Raw genomic sequence first — 18716 nt, forward strand, 5'->3', positions numbered from 1 at the left:
ACATTTAATATCAAAGTGAGAAAAGTGAAAGTGGGTGAGATTCAGTGTTTGCTCTCACCTGGTGATGTACTGCTGGATGCAGTCAAAGCTGCCCTGGGGGTTATCTCTGCCCACATTTGACAGGTAGAAAGTAAACGTCTGTAGTTCACTGGAGTTTTCTGACCGTGGTATTGAAATTTTCTGTTGAAAACAATGAAGAAAAACATGAACATATGAAATGAGATATCCCTGTTCTAAATTGTGTGGTGGCAGAACAAGGCCTCCAAGTTCCTACCAAAAGACTTAAGTTAATCAATAGTCAGATTTTCTTTCATTAATGTGTGTTTTCTCCACTTTTTTGGACCTGGATATTATTAACATCAGTACGATATTTTAGCTTAAAATTTTGTCTTCTTCCAGCTTGTTTCTCGTAGGAATTAGTGTTCCTAATTGTGTGTCTCTGGCCTTCGACACAGTTATGCATATCCTATTCCTCCCCTAGAACGACCTTCCTCCCACACTACAGGTGTTACTGTGAAATAGTGCTCTGCTAACCTATGTAAGCCTCTAATCATCAGCAAGCTGCTGGACACTTTGTTTAAATGTAGGAAATCATTTGACGAGAGACAACTGGAATCTTTGCTTTGAAATACATCTACCATTACAGTTAGGCATTAGGTGAAAAACATTTTTAATGCAACGCACAGAAGCATGTCAGCAATCTTGAGAGAAAAATGTATGAGAGAGAGAAACCACAGGGTGACACTGAAAACACCTCAAAATAGTTTAAAAACCCTATCATTTGGATGTGTATTAACGAGTGAATTAATTTGACAAGCTCCAATTAAAGTAGTTTTAGACTAACCAACGGTAAGACCAGGCAGAGGGTTGTGTTTCCAGGAGGGCCTGGCAGGCTGACCCCTGGTCAGCTCTGTTTTCCTGAGCATGAACTCAAGTGGTGTCACAGCTGAGGACTGTGTGCACCACACTGAGCCAGAGTAACGAAAGATAGCTGAAGTTACCAATTAGATGGTTTTGGATCCCCAGTAAAGGTCCTCTTGACCAGCTCATTCCCAGTGACCTTACCCAGATCAGAGGCTAAGCCTGTGACTCACTGGCTTCTTCAGTGAGGGACTGACGCGCAGTCAAACTGTAGGCAGCTCGGCTCTGTTTACCAAAAGGTCTCAACACGTGTGAAGGCTGTAGGTGGCCGACTATAAATAAATACAATGTCCTTTATTTGCCCTCCTGGAAGACCTGTGCTCTCAGTATAACATAACACACACTGCCACTACTGCAGTCTACCTCAGAGACAAACCAATAACTGATATCATTTGATAATACAAACTATTATAGCTATTCATCATCATCATTATTAATATTAAAACAGGATGAAGACCCTCCTACGCCACAAGGTTGTGGACTGGACACTACAGCGTGGTGCTACACATTTATCGTGGCAGGAGGTGGAGGTGCAGACATTTTTGGCAGCAGAGGTAAAAAGGATGGTCTGAAACCTTTGTGATGAGCTGACCTCCCTCCAGGTAACAAGACACGTTTTAAGTTCTGAATGTTCTTGTTTTTTATTTTCACTGTTGCTCCATCCCTGTCCCTTGCCCAACAGGCACCACTACACCTAAACGGCATTCTTCTTCAAGTTCTACATTGTGTTAGCTGAAGATTTAAGAGCGTTTAAGATATGGATGTCAACCATCCAGTGCTGCTGCTACCAGCAACAGGAAAATAGTTCTGGGTAGCCCAGTCACGACACCGTTACCCACATATTCACTTGCATCACGGCTTTAAGCATGTGAATTACAGCAAACGGAGAAAAAACAAGAAAAGCAACTCTTGTCACACATACACAATATGCAGATTTTTTAAATGTGTTGAAAAACTATAATCTATAATTTACAACTGGTACAATCTTATTACCATAGACACTGGCATTCTTGCAGAAACACAGGAGATAAGTTGAGTGTGTGAATCCAGAGATGATTAAGAACCAGAGGAACTGACTGAAAGGCAAGGCACAGGAGAGTGACTCAGTCACTGACTCACATTGTAGAGGATGAAAGAGGCTCCTCCACACCAAATGGCTCAGGCTCCAGTTTAACAAACTTGTGAATCCACCATGTGGATACATTAACTTACTCATACATGAGTAAGTTAATGTATACAAGAGTACAGCTTCGAAAAGAAATCATCATTAAGATGAAAGCTGACACTGGCTTGATTCTGATGTGATGCGTGATATGCATGAGTTCAATTTTGATGAACATTGTATATTTTATGTTCATGTTTTTGAAAATGAAATGGTTCCTGGAACAAACACCGAGCCCTGTCTCTTTTCTGAACTGCTCCATCCTGAAACACAAGGATGATCAAGCTGTGGATACTGTAACTTCAAGGTAACTATCTTATGTAAAACTAACTGATTTCTCCTCTTAGGAAAAACTAAAACCCCCATCTTAAAATCAGTTTAACTTGCAAATCAAAAATCTTGCATGCAAAAGCAGCTGTTTATCAAAGCTTCGAGAGCTTAAGCCTGCTGCTGCCACAAAACCTAGACAAAACAGAGCAATCGAAGAAAAGCAGAGGAGCACACATTAAAGAGCATGGAGAGATTACTGAAAAGACTGGATGAAGGACAGGGGCTGACAATGAGACACACCATCTCTACAAGTAATAATCCCCTTTATACTAAGTTTTCTAAGTGTAGAAGAGGGTTTTAAACAGGTTGTCCAACCACCCCCTCCTTGTTCTGCCTGCGGCTAGCCTCATCTTCTCATTCTGCATGGCATCTAGCAAACAAAGCCTCTTTTCAGGTTTGGGTTGTTGGAGAGGACCGACCCCCACGCACTTGTACTTCATCTAGTCCTTTCACCAATGCCAGGGGAGAGAGAACGAGCAAAGAGACAGAGAAAACAAATCAGGCAGAGATAGAGGCCCGGCACAGAAGACAGCGTCAAACATGATGAAAAGTGCTGACTGTTCAAGTGCTTTGCTTCATGTCGCCTCACGTCAACTCATTTCTTTCTTTCAAAAGCAGAACACACTGCAACTGCAACGACCAACAGCCATCTGACCGTTGACATGTATGTACTGTCTGCTCCTGCATGAGGTAACTACTCAGCTGTCTATATTCGTCATCCCAAAATGATTGTGAGAAGACAAGAAAAACAAACTACCCTACGGTTTTTACACCACTGTTTACACAATATCACCATATGTTCAGAATATGAATTAAGAAAATATATCTGATAAAACATTGTAGCTGTAAAAGTTTCGCTTTGCTTTAAACTGTCATCATCTATCTGTGGTCTTTGGCTTGTGAAGGACAAAAAGAAAAAGTAAGATAAAAACAAAACTAAATGTGCGACACTGCTGGTTTTCTAGGCTGAAAAACCATTCAGAGAGCTCTCTCTCTCCCCGACTGCCTCTGCCACCAATTACACATTAATAGCCAAACGGCTGTGGATAAGGGTCGGCTAGAGTCAATGGTGCCGGACACAATCTACGATTGATATTTAGCTACATGAGCTCACCGTTGGCCCAACGGTCAACTGCCGCAGAGGGTGGTGTGTAAGACAGAACAACAAGTATAAATCATCTCCATACACTCACGTATGTATACACCGGCCAGTTATGCTGCAATAATAAAAGGAAAGAAGAATGCATCTGCCATACTCAAAAATACGCAGCCAGAATGAAATGTGTCAGAGAAACAACACCAGAGGTTCTTCTATATCATACATGTTTTATGGAGCACATGTGTGTGTTTTCTTTGGCCACTCAAAAACCTGATCCCAAACCTGTCTTGAAAAACACCTTGCATCTTTTGTCCAATTCTAGTCTTTAAATTCTTTCCTTTCTAAAAAAGATGCAAGAAACCTTGTGTGTGTATGCACTTTGTCAGAGCTCATGGGGAGCCAAAGCAAGATGAATGAATATGAGTGAATGAATATGGGATCTCATTGTGACAGCCAGGCCATCTGCTCTGTAATTTAGCCACTTTCACACCTCTGACTAGCATTCTGATCCTAACGGTAACAGATTTTCCTCCATGGTGAGCCTGCTGCATCAATAAAATACATGGCTTACTTTTCCATTTCGACAGCCTAGAAACATCAGATAATAAACATCAGGTCTACCATCTGATTTGTGGAAATGGTAAAACATGATTTCACATATTGCATGTATGCATATGTACATGCTCTCAACACATTTCAATGCCTGCTGAAAAGAAGAAGATTTAAAGCCAGTTAGCTTTCCAGAGCAGACCCGTTGGTACAGATAAAATTGATACTTAGAAAAATTGATTTCACTTGATGTTAAAGCTTCAAGTGAAAGACTATGAAAGATGGAGTCTGGCTCTATGCAGGATCGCAGTATTCTGCACTGCACGGTTCCCAATTTTACACAAAAATATTGACAGCAGGATGGCAGCATCAAATGTATCAAGGCTCTAGAAGGAGGTTGTTGTAGATGTGTGTGGAGAGTGAATACCAGGCATTTGTTAACACTCAATAAAGACTTGATACAACGTGACAGCCTGGCTTAATGACTTTCTATTGTACATGTAGAAATCATAACAAAAAAATGCACAGACCTGAGCTTGGTGTAGCGCAGGTCTGTGTATTGTTTGTTACGATCATATGCCATATCTTACAGTCAACAACATGCACATCAAACAAAGACTGTTGAACATATTTGCTAGGCTGCTGCTGCCTGAGGTCTATCTATGAGAATTTGGAAAGCATTCAGCGGATTCCCTAAGCAACACATAGCCTTAAAAATACATTTTAACAACAAGCTGTGTGTGTGTGTGTGTGTGTGTGTGTGTGTGTGTATTACACTGCAGTGTCCGTTGGCAGGTGTTGTGCTATAATGTGCAGCTGTCTTTAAGTAGTTTTTGCTTTTTATCCATGTGATTGACTTTTAGAGCAAACTGCTTATGTACCTGTATGTCACAATGTAAACAAGACACTGCTCTATTTATTTCCTCTTGCATTCCCAACTGTGATCCTTTTCCATGAATAGGAATTTATGCAGTATTCAATGTTGAAATTTGAGATTGACACAAGGGGCAGCCAATATAATGGGTACAGCTCCATGTTCTTGCTACATGATAATTACATTGTTTTAACGCTTTTTCATACATTTTCAGCCATTCTTAGAAGAAATGCATGTTTTTGCACAACATTTCTTTTCATAGTTTTGGCTATCATTTTAATGGTGAGTATTAGCATTTTCCCAATGTCACTGCGGAGGTCTGAAGATGTGGCAACTCTAAAGCTTCATGAGGAAGCACTTTGGGGTAAACAACACAATGATCCTCCTCAGGAAATTGAGAAATATGCAGAAGTTTAGATGCTGACTCTTTGTGTAAGACTAGTGTAGCAGGCAGCCATTAATTAATAATTAAATCACCCTTCTACACCAAGGACCCACATTCAACCTGTATTTCTCCATATGGTGCCAAGCTGTACTAGAACATTTAATATCACATTTGATGACCTATGATAATGTCAAACCCTTTGCACAAGTCAAGGGCAGAGTAGGCAGTAGGGTTGAAAGTGAATCTGAGGGGGGGTGAATTAAGATAGATGTTCAGACACAGCATAGAGATGCTAGAAACCCTGCTATTGCAGGCACAGTGACTGTGTTTATAGTAATGTCCGCAAACAGCCTCTTAAGACAATGAGATGGATAGCTAATAAAATCTTTGGACACATCAGGCAAATCACTAAATGAAGCCACCCTTTGGATGTAAAACCGAACTGAAACTTGCCAGAACAGAAGTGCACATATATTGTGTCTAATCATGTCAGACTGGGCAGGCTCACACATGCAAACCCTGTCTTTTGCCCATGCAGGAAGCAGCTGCTGTGCAGAGAATGCTTCTGAGCATGAGGATGTTTATTGTCTTCATGGGTACAGTTAATTGCTCATACAGGGAGTACTGGCACCATGGTGAGAGTTTACATCATCATAAATAAGCAGGTACCAGCTGCAGAAAGAGGCACAGTTTCTTGCATTCTAGGATTAAAAAACAATCCATAATCTATTTCATAGTGTCTTCACTTAGCCTACTGTGTGCTTTTATTGACTTGCCCCTATTGCAGCAAAAGAGGCAAGGCAGGCAGTGACAGGCAGAGGTAACTTTAGCTTTGCTGCGGTGGTGCATATTAGCAGCTACAAAATACCTGCAGCTTTCAGTCTGCTCTGTCTCAAGCCTGCTTTGTTTCCTGCAGTCCTTCAAATCACTCTACAGCATCTTAGAGAGGTCTCAGATAAACTGGTATGTTAAGATCAAATTACATCATCAGCCAAAGTTGCTACTATGGACAGGAAGATGAGTTTACTGACAAAAAAAACAAAGATTTTACAAAGAATACAAACAAACATGATCCTTCCTTTATCTTTCTGTACTACATCTGATACCCACGCCACATGGTGGGAAAGATACATTGACAGAAGTTATGAAGAACAAGGCAGCAAACTTGACTTTTAAAGAGGTTTTTAAGTATTTTTCCAGCCATGCCACAGATGTTGAGGGGCCCAGTTTACATTTGGCACATTTTGGAGCCAAGGCAAAATAAACCAAATCTTGTGGCCAATAGCAAGATCAGGTCTCAGTGACAGTAGAGCATTAGGATCAAGCAATGTTGGCACAGCACATGACACATATGGCTAAAAGTACATCATCAAATTCGGACGAGCTATGCTAGCATCTTCACTTTAAAAGACATAGCACTGAAGTGTCATGTTGGGGGAAAAAATAGCTAGCTTGCAGCTGAAACCAGTGTTGGCATAATCACATGTCACATTGAAAAAAGTGTGTGTTTGTGTGTGTCAGTTGGTGTTTGAGCTTCAAAATGCTCTCTCTTTTTAATTTCTGTGTTGCAAGTTATGATGAATATAAATTAATTTCTGGCTCTGACATGCTTGTTAGCAGCTAACAATGATGATTCAGCAAGCCAACTGTAATAATACCATATGAAAAAAATCAGTTACTATGAACATAAACAAAGCTGTGTGCGCACTGGACTGGAGGAGACAGTGAGAGAGAGAAATATGTTCTTACCCCTTGGTTTCCATTAAACCTGATCAATGGTCGTGACGACAGAACCTATAAAAAAGACAAATAACAGGATTGTTAAATAATTTTCACAGTAAACACATTAAAAAATTGAATTCAGGCAAATTTCCAGATAAGATATTATAGGTTCCCATAATGAACTGCTTGTCTATGTGTTTAAGTACGAGAATTTATTAAGATAAAGAAAATGGAAGCATCACATTAGCTTTTAAGGCATGCACCAAGTGCTGCAATATCAATTCATAAATGGCTATGGGTTAAGTCCACCATAATTTATGAAGTGATTGATTGTTTCTTTTTTTTCTTCCTTTGTTTTCAGCTGTGGGAAAGAAGACCAGAAGACCATTTTGTATCAAGCTCCAACATAAAACCAGTTAAACACAGGCTGACTGATGTTAACCACAGAGACACCACAATTTTAATATAATTTTCTATTGAAAGTTATGAGATCACAATTTCAAATTTGCATTAGCTCAGTTCACACCATGAAGACAAATACTCTCTCATTTGAGTACTGTGTATTTCTACATGCCGAGTTTACTTCCAAGAACTAGTTGCTTTAATCATTTATCAAAATCCAAGGAAAGAAACTGAATATATTTGGGTTTTGGACTGTTGACAAGACATTTCATGACGTCACCTTAGACTTTACGCAAATTGTAATGTGCATTCTTCACCATTTACAAATATTTTACAGACTAATTATCAAGAAATAAACGGCAGATTAAAATCGATAATCATTAGTTGCAGCCATATCTTACATAACACAATCTGTAGGGATTTTCTTTTGTTTTGACATGGAAGATTTGTTGTTGTTGTTTAATGTCCAAAAATATGTAATCCAGTGTGACTAAAGTTGTAAAACAATAAAAACATAAAAAACCTCCAAGCAGGATGAACACTTTTCATACTGTGGATAGTGAATGTGCAAAGTAAGATAGCCTATTCAATATAATAAATTACAACAGGCAGAATAATGACCTCTGGCAAGTTATGTCAGTTTTTGAGACATAACTCATTTCAACTTTGCTTTCAGTTGTATTCAGCTGCTTCAGTATCAGATCCACGGTCCTGGGGGTTACTCTATGCCATCAGTTTATCATTTGATTTCTTATAACTGCACATTTAGTTTCCGTTTCAAATGGAGTAAATCAAATAGACAGCAGCACTTTCATTGCCCTAAGCAGAGCTTCTCCAGAAAAGCGAGTGATACAGCAGGATGTTTTTAAAAACAAAAGTTTATGTTGTTGCCAAACGAGGTAACCAGACAAACTGTCAACAGTGGTCTGAACTGGACAACTATTACTGTCAAGCCCTATGCTTTACATTAACTTTTGTACTATATCTATTACAAAGTAAAGCTAATACTGATGATAATGCTAAGACAATGCAGCAACAGCGAGCAACACACTGATAACACACACAGAAAGAGCCAAGCTAAAACAACCTGTCTTTGCAAAGTCACCCTAAACCGTGTCTTCAACCGTGACACACCACAAGCTGTTTTTAGGATGTCAAACTCATAGTGCTGCTTAAAATCATTTGTTACATTTTATAAGGAAATGCAACCAACGAGGAGACAAATTGTGAACTATGAGAGGAACAATTCTGGCATTTGACTGACTGCAGGAACTAAACATTCATAAACATCAAAAATCGGAAGTTACTTAGAATTGTCTTCCTTGGTCCTGCTTCAGTGGATCAAATGTGATCAAGTGAGAGCTAAAAGTTCAAGGGAGGGCAAAGACACAACGTGCTTTGTATTCCTAGATCCAGAGATATGGAGCATGCATACAAAGACTGGTGAGCTTCTGTACTCTGTGCAGCTTCACTTACACCAAATCTTTTTCCACTTTTAAGTCCAAAATCGGTGTTTGGTGTCATTTACACCCAACCAACAGAAGCCAAGTGGTCCACATTAAAGTATGAGCTGTGTTTACACTACTACATGGGCAACAACTGAAGTGCAGACCATGCAGAAATGATATGACAAAAGTTCACAAATGTTTAAATTTTATTTTTATTATGTTTTCAGAACTAAGTAATGATGGTGTGCCCTCTCATAGTAATGTTAAAGCTTTTGCATCAAATTGTGTTTTTAGCCACACTGCCAGCAGGCATCTAGGGATCAGTCGACCATTTTGGCAATCCATCCAATAGCTGTTGAGGTATTTCAGTCTGAACCATAGGATTTAAAGACATTCATGTTCCATTCTAGATAAACTGTGATCAGTTTCGTGTTCCTCTGACTTAACCTCCTGCGCCACCATCAAGTCATAATTTCATTTGTCTAATACTTTGTTTTATGACTAAAAAACTGCAAAACTAATGGCATTCCCATCAGCCTCAACGGTACTTTGTGTTTAGTGCTGACCAGCAAATGTTAGCAGGCTAACATTTTAAACAAAGGTGAAAATGGTAGACTTTATACTTGTATGTTAGATTTGTCATTGTGAGCATGTAGCATTTAGCTAAAACTGTGCCTAAGTCAAGACTCACAGAGCTGCTAGCATGGCTGTAGACTATTATTGTTGTTATACGAAGACATAACCGACAACCACGCTGTGCATGACATCAGTGAACTCTGGAATAGCAATTCACCTTGCCTAACCCTTTGTGGCCTAAACAAATAAAATTAGAATCAGATAAAAGAAAAAAAAAAAACATTCTCATTTATCTTGCCAAGAGTTTAATATTGTGTCACTTCGTCCTGAGCTCTGAACACTCAGAGCTTATCCAGGAACACCAGACCTTTCATGGAGCCACACTCCCTGGTCTACCCCTGCAATGTTTAACACAGCACCAGTTTTAGCACTCCCACCCTATGCCCTCCCCCTCCCCCATCCCAGCACTGCTAACATAGTGCTACCCTCAGCCTGTTCATTTGAATGGGCTGCTGACATGTCACTATTCTCTGGGACCAGAGCCCAGAATGTTCCACAGAGCTAACCATAGGGACAGAGTACGGGTCCTGACCATGACAAGGCTATGGATGTTCCCACACACTGCCAACCAGCAACAGACCGGGGATCAGCTGGACATGGCATGGACTTGCAGTCCAACAGCCCATGATAAAACTGAACTGATGACAATGTTGTTCAAGTCCGTTTCCTACACCCACATAAAACGTTCGTCTTCAGGCAGTACATTCTCTTGTATATAAACACAGCAAATGTCGATAAAAATTACAGCAACACGGACCTCAACACATTTTCAAACAAAACGTTTTTTTTAGGTCCTCACTTTCAAATTTCAACTGTAAACTGTTGTAACACAGAATCTTCATTTCATTCTGTATCTAACATTTCCACTAATAATGCAGTCACGGTCTGAGACTCCACAACTCAGTTATATAGAAACCTTGGAAACAGTAGTTGGCAAAACAATCTCACCACAAGGTCCATGTATTAGCTGTTCTGGAGATTTTGATTGCATTACATGATCTTCCTCAGCAGATGAAGTTTGCGCAGTTAAAGAATTGTAGATGTTCAAATTTATTTTATACAAGTCCTTGACATGCTAGGATTGTTTTGCCAAAAGGTTTCCAATGTATTCTTAAAATAATTTAGAATAAGCAACTGTAACTCTCTACTCTCAGGTTGCACTGCCAAAGGATTCCTTTGTTTTGTAGTAGATGCACACAGGAATAGCCATGTCTAAATCCCTATGGGTTGTTGTGGCACCCAAATTGTCAGGTGTTTAGTTGCATCACTGTCACCCTGATGAGATGTTCCACCTGTCTAGGATTTCAGAGGTGGAAAGAGCACTTTGTGCCACGCACTCTGCAAGGGTGAAATGGTACTGGGTGTCCCTTCTCTCAATGTGCAGCGTTCATGCATCATATTGCTGAGAATGTCCTGTGTGTGAAAACGTGGTGTACTAGTCTACTCCTTTAAAATATCTGACAGAAGAGTGTTTGAAGTAACACACTAGCACATAAGCTTAATTGGACCTACTTGTTGGTGTATTTATTGTAACTGGCTCTTCATTGCTAGAAGGAAACCCTTTGAAGCTTTTAGTGTTCCTCATCTCATGAATGCTGAGCTACCTTTGATCTTGTGCTTGGAATAGCAACGCAAATTTCTTGTGTGCACCATTTTTTTTGTTGTAGGGGTAGGATCAGTACATTCACATACTCACAATACACTATCTTTTTAAATAATCAGCAACACATTTTATTATTTCCACCCCAACCCCGTTTCAGAAATAGCATTGTACCAATGTTTGTCTTACATCCTTACTTATGCTGCACCCCTACGAGGGCGAGTAAATCTGAACTTTATTTTCAAAAACAATTTCTGTCCATAATAAAAAGCCAACAGAAACATAATTTAGCACAAAACTGTTGCACTGTAGTACAGCTTTTGCACTGACGATGAGTAAAACTCACCATTTTATTCTTTCACAAGGGTCTAACAACATCAACATGAATACAAATTGACAACAGCTGTATGGTGTGATCTAGGACTGCCCCCTAATACTTGACCAAACCGTTAGTCGTTGAGAAGAGTCTCAGTTGACCAAGTTTTCATTGATCGGTTAGTCACACACAGACCTTTTCTCTTGTAACATGAATATCAGGAACATGGGACAGTCTTGTCGCACCGTGACACATTCGGTATTCATTCCATTCAAATCATGGATGTATTATAAGAACATGCTTCAAATTCAGCCGTTGAAGGATGCGGCCCCTGAATTGAGACACACCTGCCGTGAAGTATACCCTGTCATTGAGTCTGCAGCTCGATCCAATCAGTTTTGCTGGAGTTACAGCGGAAAAGCTGATTTTTCACTTGGCAGGTAAAAAATACAAAACAGAAGTGTTTTCTGTTTTTAAGGTAATATTTATTAGCATTGTCGTTAATAGGCGGCTTGCTTCATGCATGCACTTGTAAAGTTTTAAAGGCTGTTATGTAGTACTGTGTTAACAATGTTATTTGCAGCATTAAAAATGAGAGAGCACACAGAGAATTGGGATGTCTCAGAGAAGTTTCCGCTACACAACACCTGAGCATGTCTTTGACAGCATACGTCACTGTTTTGTAACAGCTTTGTCCAAACTGCAACATGAGACCATTGTTTGAGTGTGAACATAGCATTATACTTTCCATTATATGTATCGGTATTGAACTATACTAAATAAAAAAAAGCATACAATTTGGGTATTGCGTCAATGCGGCATCAGTCTACACCAGCATTATCACAAAAGAGACATTTAGCAGAAAACTGAAGTGAGCATCACTTTTTCCGCAACTTAGTAACAGACCTTTCAGATCTCACTAAAAGTTTTTTAAACAGCTGTCTTCTAGTAATCCGGGGCCTTGACAAAAGTGATGTGAAAGTGGTAACTCAGCAGGCATTCATAGCAGACTTGAAAAGAAAGCAATCAAAAAGCCTAAAACACGGGGGGGGGGCAGCTATTTCAACTATTTATCTGAAAGAAATTGAACCCATACATTTAACTTAAACTCACTGGGGTATTGTAGTATCAAGTACTAATTTACATAACTAAAGGTGGTTATATAGATCTGTCATTTATAGGCTTTATGGTATGATGTATCGTAGTTAGTTGAAATTCAAGCTAAAAAGCCCCACTGGACATGAGAATTTTGGTTTTCTTAGTGCAATTACCATGTAAAATTGTCTCTCACTGGGCTGCCAACATTGACAAAGATAAACACTCTGAGGTAGAGAGGCACACAGGGTGAGATTGCATTATTAGAAAATAATAAGAGGAATCTCTTTAAAATACGGAAAAGCCTGCATTGACTTAGCAGAGATTCCTTCAAGGTCTGGCCTAATTCAAGTTTTCTGAATTGACGCAGAAGTCTTTCAGACATTAGGTCTGGGCATTGATTGATTATCGTTACTCCCCTACTGGGTGACATAACAAAACTTGTATGTGCATAAACTTGCTCTTGCCTAAATGGCACATAGCATGTTTGTGGAACCAAAACCAAACACTGCACTGACCGATCTCTTGAAAAAGACATTGCAGGTCAGGAAGTCTGCTCTATGTGCAGTGACACCAGGTTGACATGGTCACTTGTGGCAACCCTGCCACAGGACAGAGGAACACCATGACATTCAGAGTCATATTTGGCCTTAGTGGTTATGGTCATCTCTTGCGGTGTCGCGTGATATGCTGAAACTGAGGAGTCAGCATTCCTTAAATAACCATAGCACTGGCACAGGCTGACCACCGTGAAGAAACCCAATCCCCACCCAGTCTCCATTACTTCCCATACCATCCCCATAGGGGTCGACACAGGAGGTAGATGGCAGCCAAGCACAAGAGCAAAACTGACTTGGTGTAAACTGACCTCCTCAGTGAAGCCTATAGCCTGTCACCACAAGTACTTAACTGAGGATTGATGTTCATCTGCACAAAAACCCCTGGCATCTGACTTTTCTTTCTTTTTTATAAACTGTAATTTAAAATCTGGAGGGTTTTGATTGATTGATTGATTATGGAGAGAGTGTCAAAGTCATCCATGAAAACAGACACATTCCAGTGTGTTTACCAGGTGAGGAAACCAAAGTGCAAGCTGAGTGGATCAGAGGATCCGCTTATCATAATGCAATTGGTCCCACTTTTTGTGGTGAAAAGCTCATCCAACAATACAGAGGATATCCTCCACGTATAGACTCGGTTCAGTGCCAAACGACCTAATTCACATCTCATCCACATAAGCACAAATTAGTTTTCCCCAAGAACAATTCTCCATTCTTGCACAGTTGCGCCACAATTTTACAGGCATGTTTATTGTTGCCTTGTTTACCTGGTCCTGTCATTACATAACATGCCTACCACAGCGGGTATCTCGTCTGTCACCAAACCATCAGGTTTTATTTTAACAGCTCATTATTTAAAAAGAGCTGGATTAAATATTATATAATTTAATGAATCATTATATTCATTACAGTTACTTATAATTCATTCCAGGGCTTAAAATGTAAATGCAACACAGAACAAATTGCCAAGTACTGGAAAGATGAGAGCAACTACTGTGATGTTTGTCCTTAAAAATGTAAAATTCATACTCCCAGTTTATAATCACTACTCCATTACCTCACCACAAGACGAAAGATGTGACGTGGGCCAACAAAAGGTTTTAACATTCAAATGGGGCAACTCATCTCTCACCAGTGTAATACTGCAGTGCCAGCACATGAGATTTACAGTCACTTCATTTGCAAGCTCTGCCAGACTGCCTACGAAAGTCCATTTTATATTTGAGACAAGCTTAATATTTTAATTTAAAGCTTTCTATTTTGAGAATTTGGAAACAGCAGCATCTTTCACAATAAAGATAATGAAAACTCTACTGAACTACCAAACCAAACTATTTACACACCGTGTTTTCCCAATGCCGTGCTGTAACAATAGTCATCCAGAGACATAATTATAAACTTTTATCTGTACTCTCCATAACCTTCAGCTTGATGACGCTCAAGTAGCCTTACTCATTTCCTTGCTTATGTCACAGCCAGCAAAAAAAGAGAAAAAGTAAGTCTCTGGGCTGCCAGTCCCGCAGCAGGAGCTCCAGTTCACTCTGTCCTCAGACATACCAACAGAGGAACCAGCTGACAGTCACGTCTCATACAGGAAGCATTCAATACACTCAACTACTGCTACTTGATGACTGATATTGCATAATATACTTACAGAAAAACACTAAGAAATAATTCTTAGTATATATAGATTCTTATTACAGTTGACTACTGGACTATTATTGTACCAACTGAATCAAGCATTTGGTTAGCTTACATTGGAATGATATCAACAACAATGTAGAAGAAAGTGACACAATGACACAATTAAGAGTTTAACTGTTCTAGCTATTGTTCTACATGTTTGTTGCTAGCTAGGATCTATGATTTATCAGCAACTACGCCGTATACTGGGCTGGAACAGCTTGGATTTTAGCTTCCTTATAAAAGCCGGTGCCTGCCAGAGTTTCCAGTTTCCAGTGAAACAATAGAAAAACTGGGTCATAAACATTATCAGCTTTGTTACATCCTTGACCGCGCCACACGTTTTACATTGAAAGGCATGTGTCATTATGTAGTTCTTCCTCTTCCTTCACTGAGTTCCCAGCCAGTGTTTTAATTATGAGGAAGCCAGAGGGGCTCAGCTCCCCTAAAAGATACTTGAGCCACACTGAAAGCAATAAGCGCTCAAGTTTGGGGTGGTGGCGTGTGATAATAATTAGCCTTTCGTTTTATTAATAAATGACATTTCAACCCTTACATTGATCTTTGTTGGAAAGCAAAATAACTTTCTCCACCAAAGCACATGAGTTGCTGATTTAAGTTGGTCTGAATGTGGAAAGTGACAGAACATTGCACATAGCTTGAATTTCTTGGGTAAGTCTGTTTTGTTTCTTTTTATTTATCGTAGAGTAGATTTTTCCTACTTCAAGACCTAATATGAAAAACACAATGTCATGTAAAGAACCTGATAGACATCTGACAACATTTCCTTTCTGTGTAAACGTAAGATGATATCTTTTCTCAATCTGTGTTTGTACACATATGGTCTGTCTTAGTTGAGTTAACATATTTGCACTGCTCCATGCTAATATTGCTTTAATTGTTGTCTTTGAATTTCAATATGCTACTTTTAAGACATTCATGGCTCTGAGCACTCCTCTGTGCGGCTGACTGAGGAGACTCCTGTTTGTATACTATCACAATGTAATGTATAAATACATATAATATAATTCATTTAGACATGCGGCACACCTGCACGCCTGCGCATGATTACTGTGTGTCAGATGCGTGGCTTGATGTATGCTCAGCATCTGTGATAATGTGAAGCAACTGTGACTGGGCTGCAGCAAAAGCTGTCACGATTAACAGTGCTTATAAGGCTGTGTGGTCCTTATGTGTGCCTGCTAAAAGAGAAAGTACACTGTATTGTCATATATCACTAATATGTCTGTTCCAATGCATATAGCTAACTATAAAAATAGACCCAATCCAAAGTATCAAATTGGATATCCCATCTCCCAAACTATTGACCACAGGGACACCCCCTCCCCACAGAAAGCCAAAATGTGATTCAAACATTTTATATTTGTGCCAGCTAAGGTGTAACATCCTTAAAATGGTGCAGCACGTTTGTATCACCATCCTGTGCTGAACCTTCACTACAAACCAAGCACCCACTATTATGCCAGGCAGACATTTGATTACTCAATATCCCTGATCTGGTCAAACTGTGAGGAGAGGTTTTAACACGGAAAAGGTGATACAGTAAGCATACAGTGAGCAAAACACCTTAAGTGGGTAGGGAGGATGCAAGTCTGTACAAGAGGCAATCCTCAATAAAAAAGGTGCATCTTAACTTTAACCGATTCCAACTCGCCTCTTTTGTAGTCCATGTATCAGCCAACTGCACCAATAAAAAGCCCAACATACAGATTTTGTGTTTATGATGTGTTAATTAATGTTTTAAATTCCTAACATATTTTAAATATATGCTTTTTTGAGAATATGCTTTTAACATGACTTTGTGAACATGGAACACTGGTGCTAAAGATGGGGCAGCATCCTACTCCTTGAGGAAAGTCCTGCCAATATTTACACTGCACAGCCCGAGATGCTCACACGTGTATTGTCCTGCCTCCTTATGAAAGAGAAAAACCTATTCTGAATCACTAGCAGTGTAAATGACAGGCAGTGGTGCAAATCCTTGAGACTGTATATGCTTTTCCATGTTTTAGTCTAAATAAGGATCCAATTTTACCTGACATTAGCCCTGGAAGCTGATAGATAGTGAAACTGTGCAAGGTAATGTAGGATAGGTATGGTACATTTTCTAGTTTTATGTTTTCAAGTTTGGGGTAATGGCCAAAAAGCGAAAAAGCTCTCCTGAATCATCAACAATGCAGCACTACAAAAATCTGTGGCTGCATGCTTCAGCCAAAGAACATCCTCTTTTCCTCTGATAATTCAAAAGCACAATACAAGTTTGCAAAATTCACAACTTAAACCAATACTTTTCAATGCAAAAATGTTGCAATAATGTGCAATCACCCAAATGTAAGAATAGTCTACATCTCTCATCTTCAATTATAATATCTTAAAGAGTTGAGGGATTATATTGACAATTTCTACTGTGTCTCACACATTGATTTAATATACACTCTTCCTACAACTAGTGGTCCCCCAATTACCTGTCACAATTTTATTGTTCTGGCTTATCAGCTGCAGCCCCTGCTGTACAGAGCCACTGAAGCTGGAGATAAGGCCCTTTCCTCCTGGCCTGCCAGGTTTTCGCTGTCAAATATTTATAGAAGCTGAAACGTTAGATGGACATCATCGACACAAGAAGCCAAGCAAGCAGCAGCAGAGACCGTTTCAGAGATCAAACCTTGAATTCTACCTCTTATTTAAAAACTTCTACTGACAAAATACGTTGAATCTTCTGTTTAATAACTTTGACGCACTTCTAAAAGCTGTCAAGTGAACATGAGCCTTTAGTGGCAGTGAGGGGGTTGGGAAAGGAGATGGCCATCTTTCGCATGAATACTAGGTACTTTTCCAAATTATTCACGGTGTTGTCATTGGATATTCAACCAAGGCAAGGTTTTACTTGAGTTAACAACTAAAAAAAAATCAAAGTCAGCGAGAAGACAGGGCTTATATATCCAACGTTAGCTGTTACCATTATGTGTGGGCAGCTGCGAGCTAGTTAAGCTAGCAAGGTTTGCCAGATTTTTCTGACAGCTTAACAAACTTTCTGGAAACATCTGCACAAGAGAAGTTGCTCCATGTTTGCAGTTACAATTCTCATAGGTTATTATAAACAATCTGGTGAGGCAAGTTATCTACAACATCGAGTTAAAACTGTTACGCCAACTAAAACAAACACCCTAATACAATGAAATAACTACTAACGTTAGGGCTCAGTATCCAGTAGCTCTGGACAGTGAGCTTGATAAATGACCGAGTACGGTGTTCAACAGTCGGTGTGGAGTGAGTCTGGGTGTAGCTACGAAACGCTGAACCGCTTCCTTACACCCAACACCAGTCAGCCTGGTCAGTCGAGAGCTGTTGGTCGCCAAACTAGACACTTATCAAGCCAAACTAGCCAGCCCCGACCAGCCCGCTGTGGCTGTGTATCGCAGCATGAAGGCAGCAGCAGACAGAGTGGGGACTGACCTCACTCTGCCTGTCACAGCCGCCCCGGACAGACTTCAAACGGAAACCAAAATGTCATAGTACCGAAAAGGGCCATTTACCTTGCTGCTCTGGTAGCCTTCAAACGCTCTTAGCGCGCTGTCAGTGAGTTTAACGTGAAAGACGGAGACATTGCTACCGTTGCTCACTCTTCCACAGGACAGTCCGTAGCACTGCTCCTCCTTCAGCGCCGCCATCTTGCTACCGTTACCACCACGCGCACGGACGCACTCTGTCGTAAACCGAGAACTCCCGTTGCTTTTCAATGAATATTCAATGACCGGTCACCGATGATGAAGTCACTGAGCAGTAATGAAGCCCTATATAGTCACATGTGCAATGTAACACAAATACATTTACACTACAGCAAACATATCATAACGCAATATTGTAGACATAATATATTATTATTATAGTAGTCAGTACTATTAACCATTGACTT

At 39.9% G+C, this 18716-nt stretch overlaps 1 protein-coding gene across 1 annotated transcript in view; it reads right to left on the reverse strand.

Annotated features, from left to right (window-relative positions):
• ell (elongation factor RNA polymerase II) overlaps positions 1–18471 on the reverse strand; it is a 28522-nt gene extending 10051 nt beyond the window's left edge. The window contains exons 1-4 of the mRNA XM_070909068.1: positions 18337–18471; positions 17024–17026; positions 7070–7114; positions 59–180 (exon numbers count right to left, since the gene is read on the reverse strand). Of these exons, the coding sequence (XP_070765169.1) occupies positions 59–180; positions 7070–7114; positions 17024–17026; positions 18337–18471 (305 nt within the window). The remainder of the gene's footprint in view (positions 1–58; positions 181–7069; positions 7115–17023; positions 17027–18336) is intronic.
• Positions 18472–18716: the final 245 nt, after the last annotated feature.

Source organism: Enoplosus armatus, chromosome 7 (genome assembly GCF_043641665.1).
Source record: "Enoplosus armatus isolate fEnoArm2 chromosome 7, fEnoArm2.hap1, whole genome shotgun sequence".
Classification (NCBI taxonomy): domain Eukaryota; kingdom Metazoa; phylum Chordata; class Actinopteri; order Centrarchiformes; family Enoplosidae; genus Enoplosus; species Enoplosus armatus.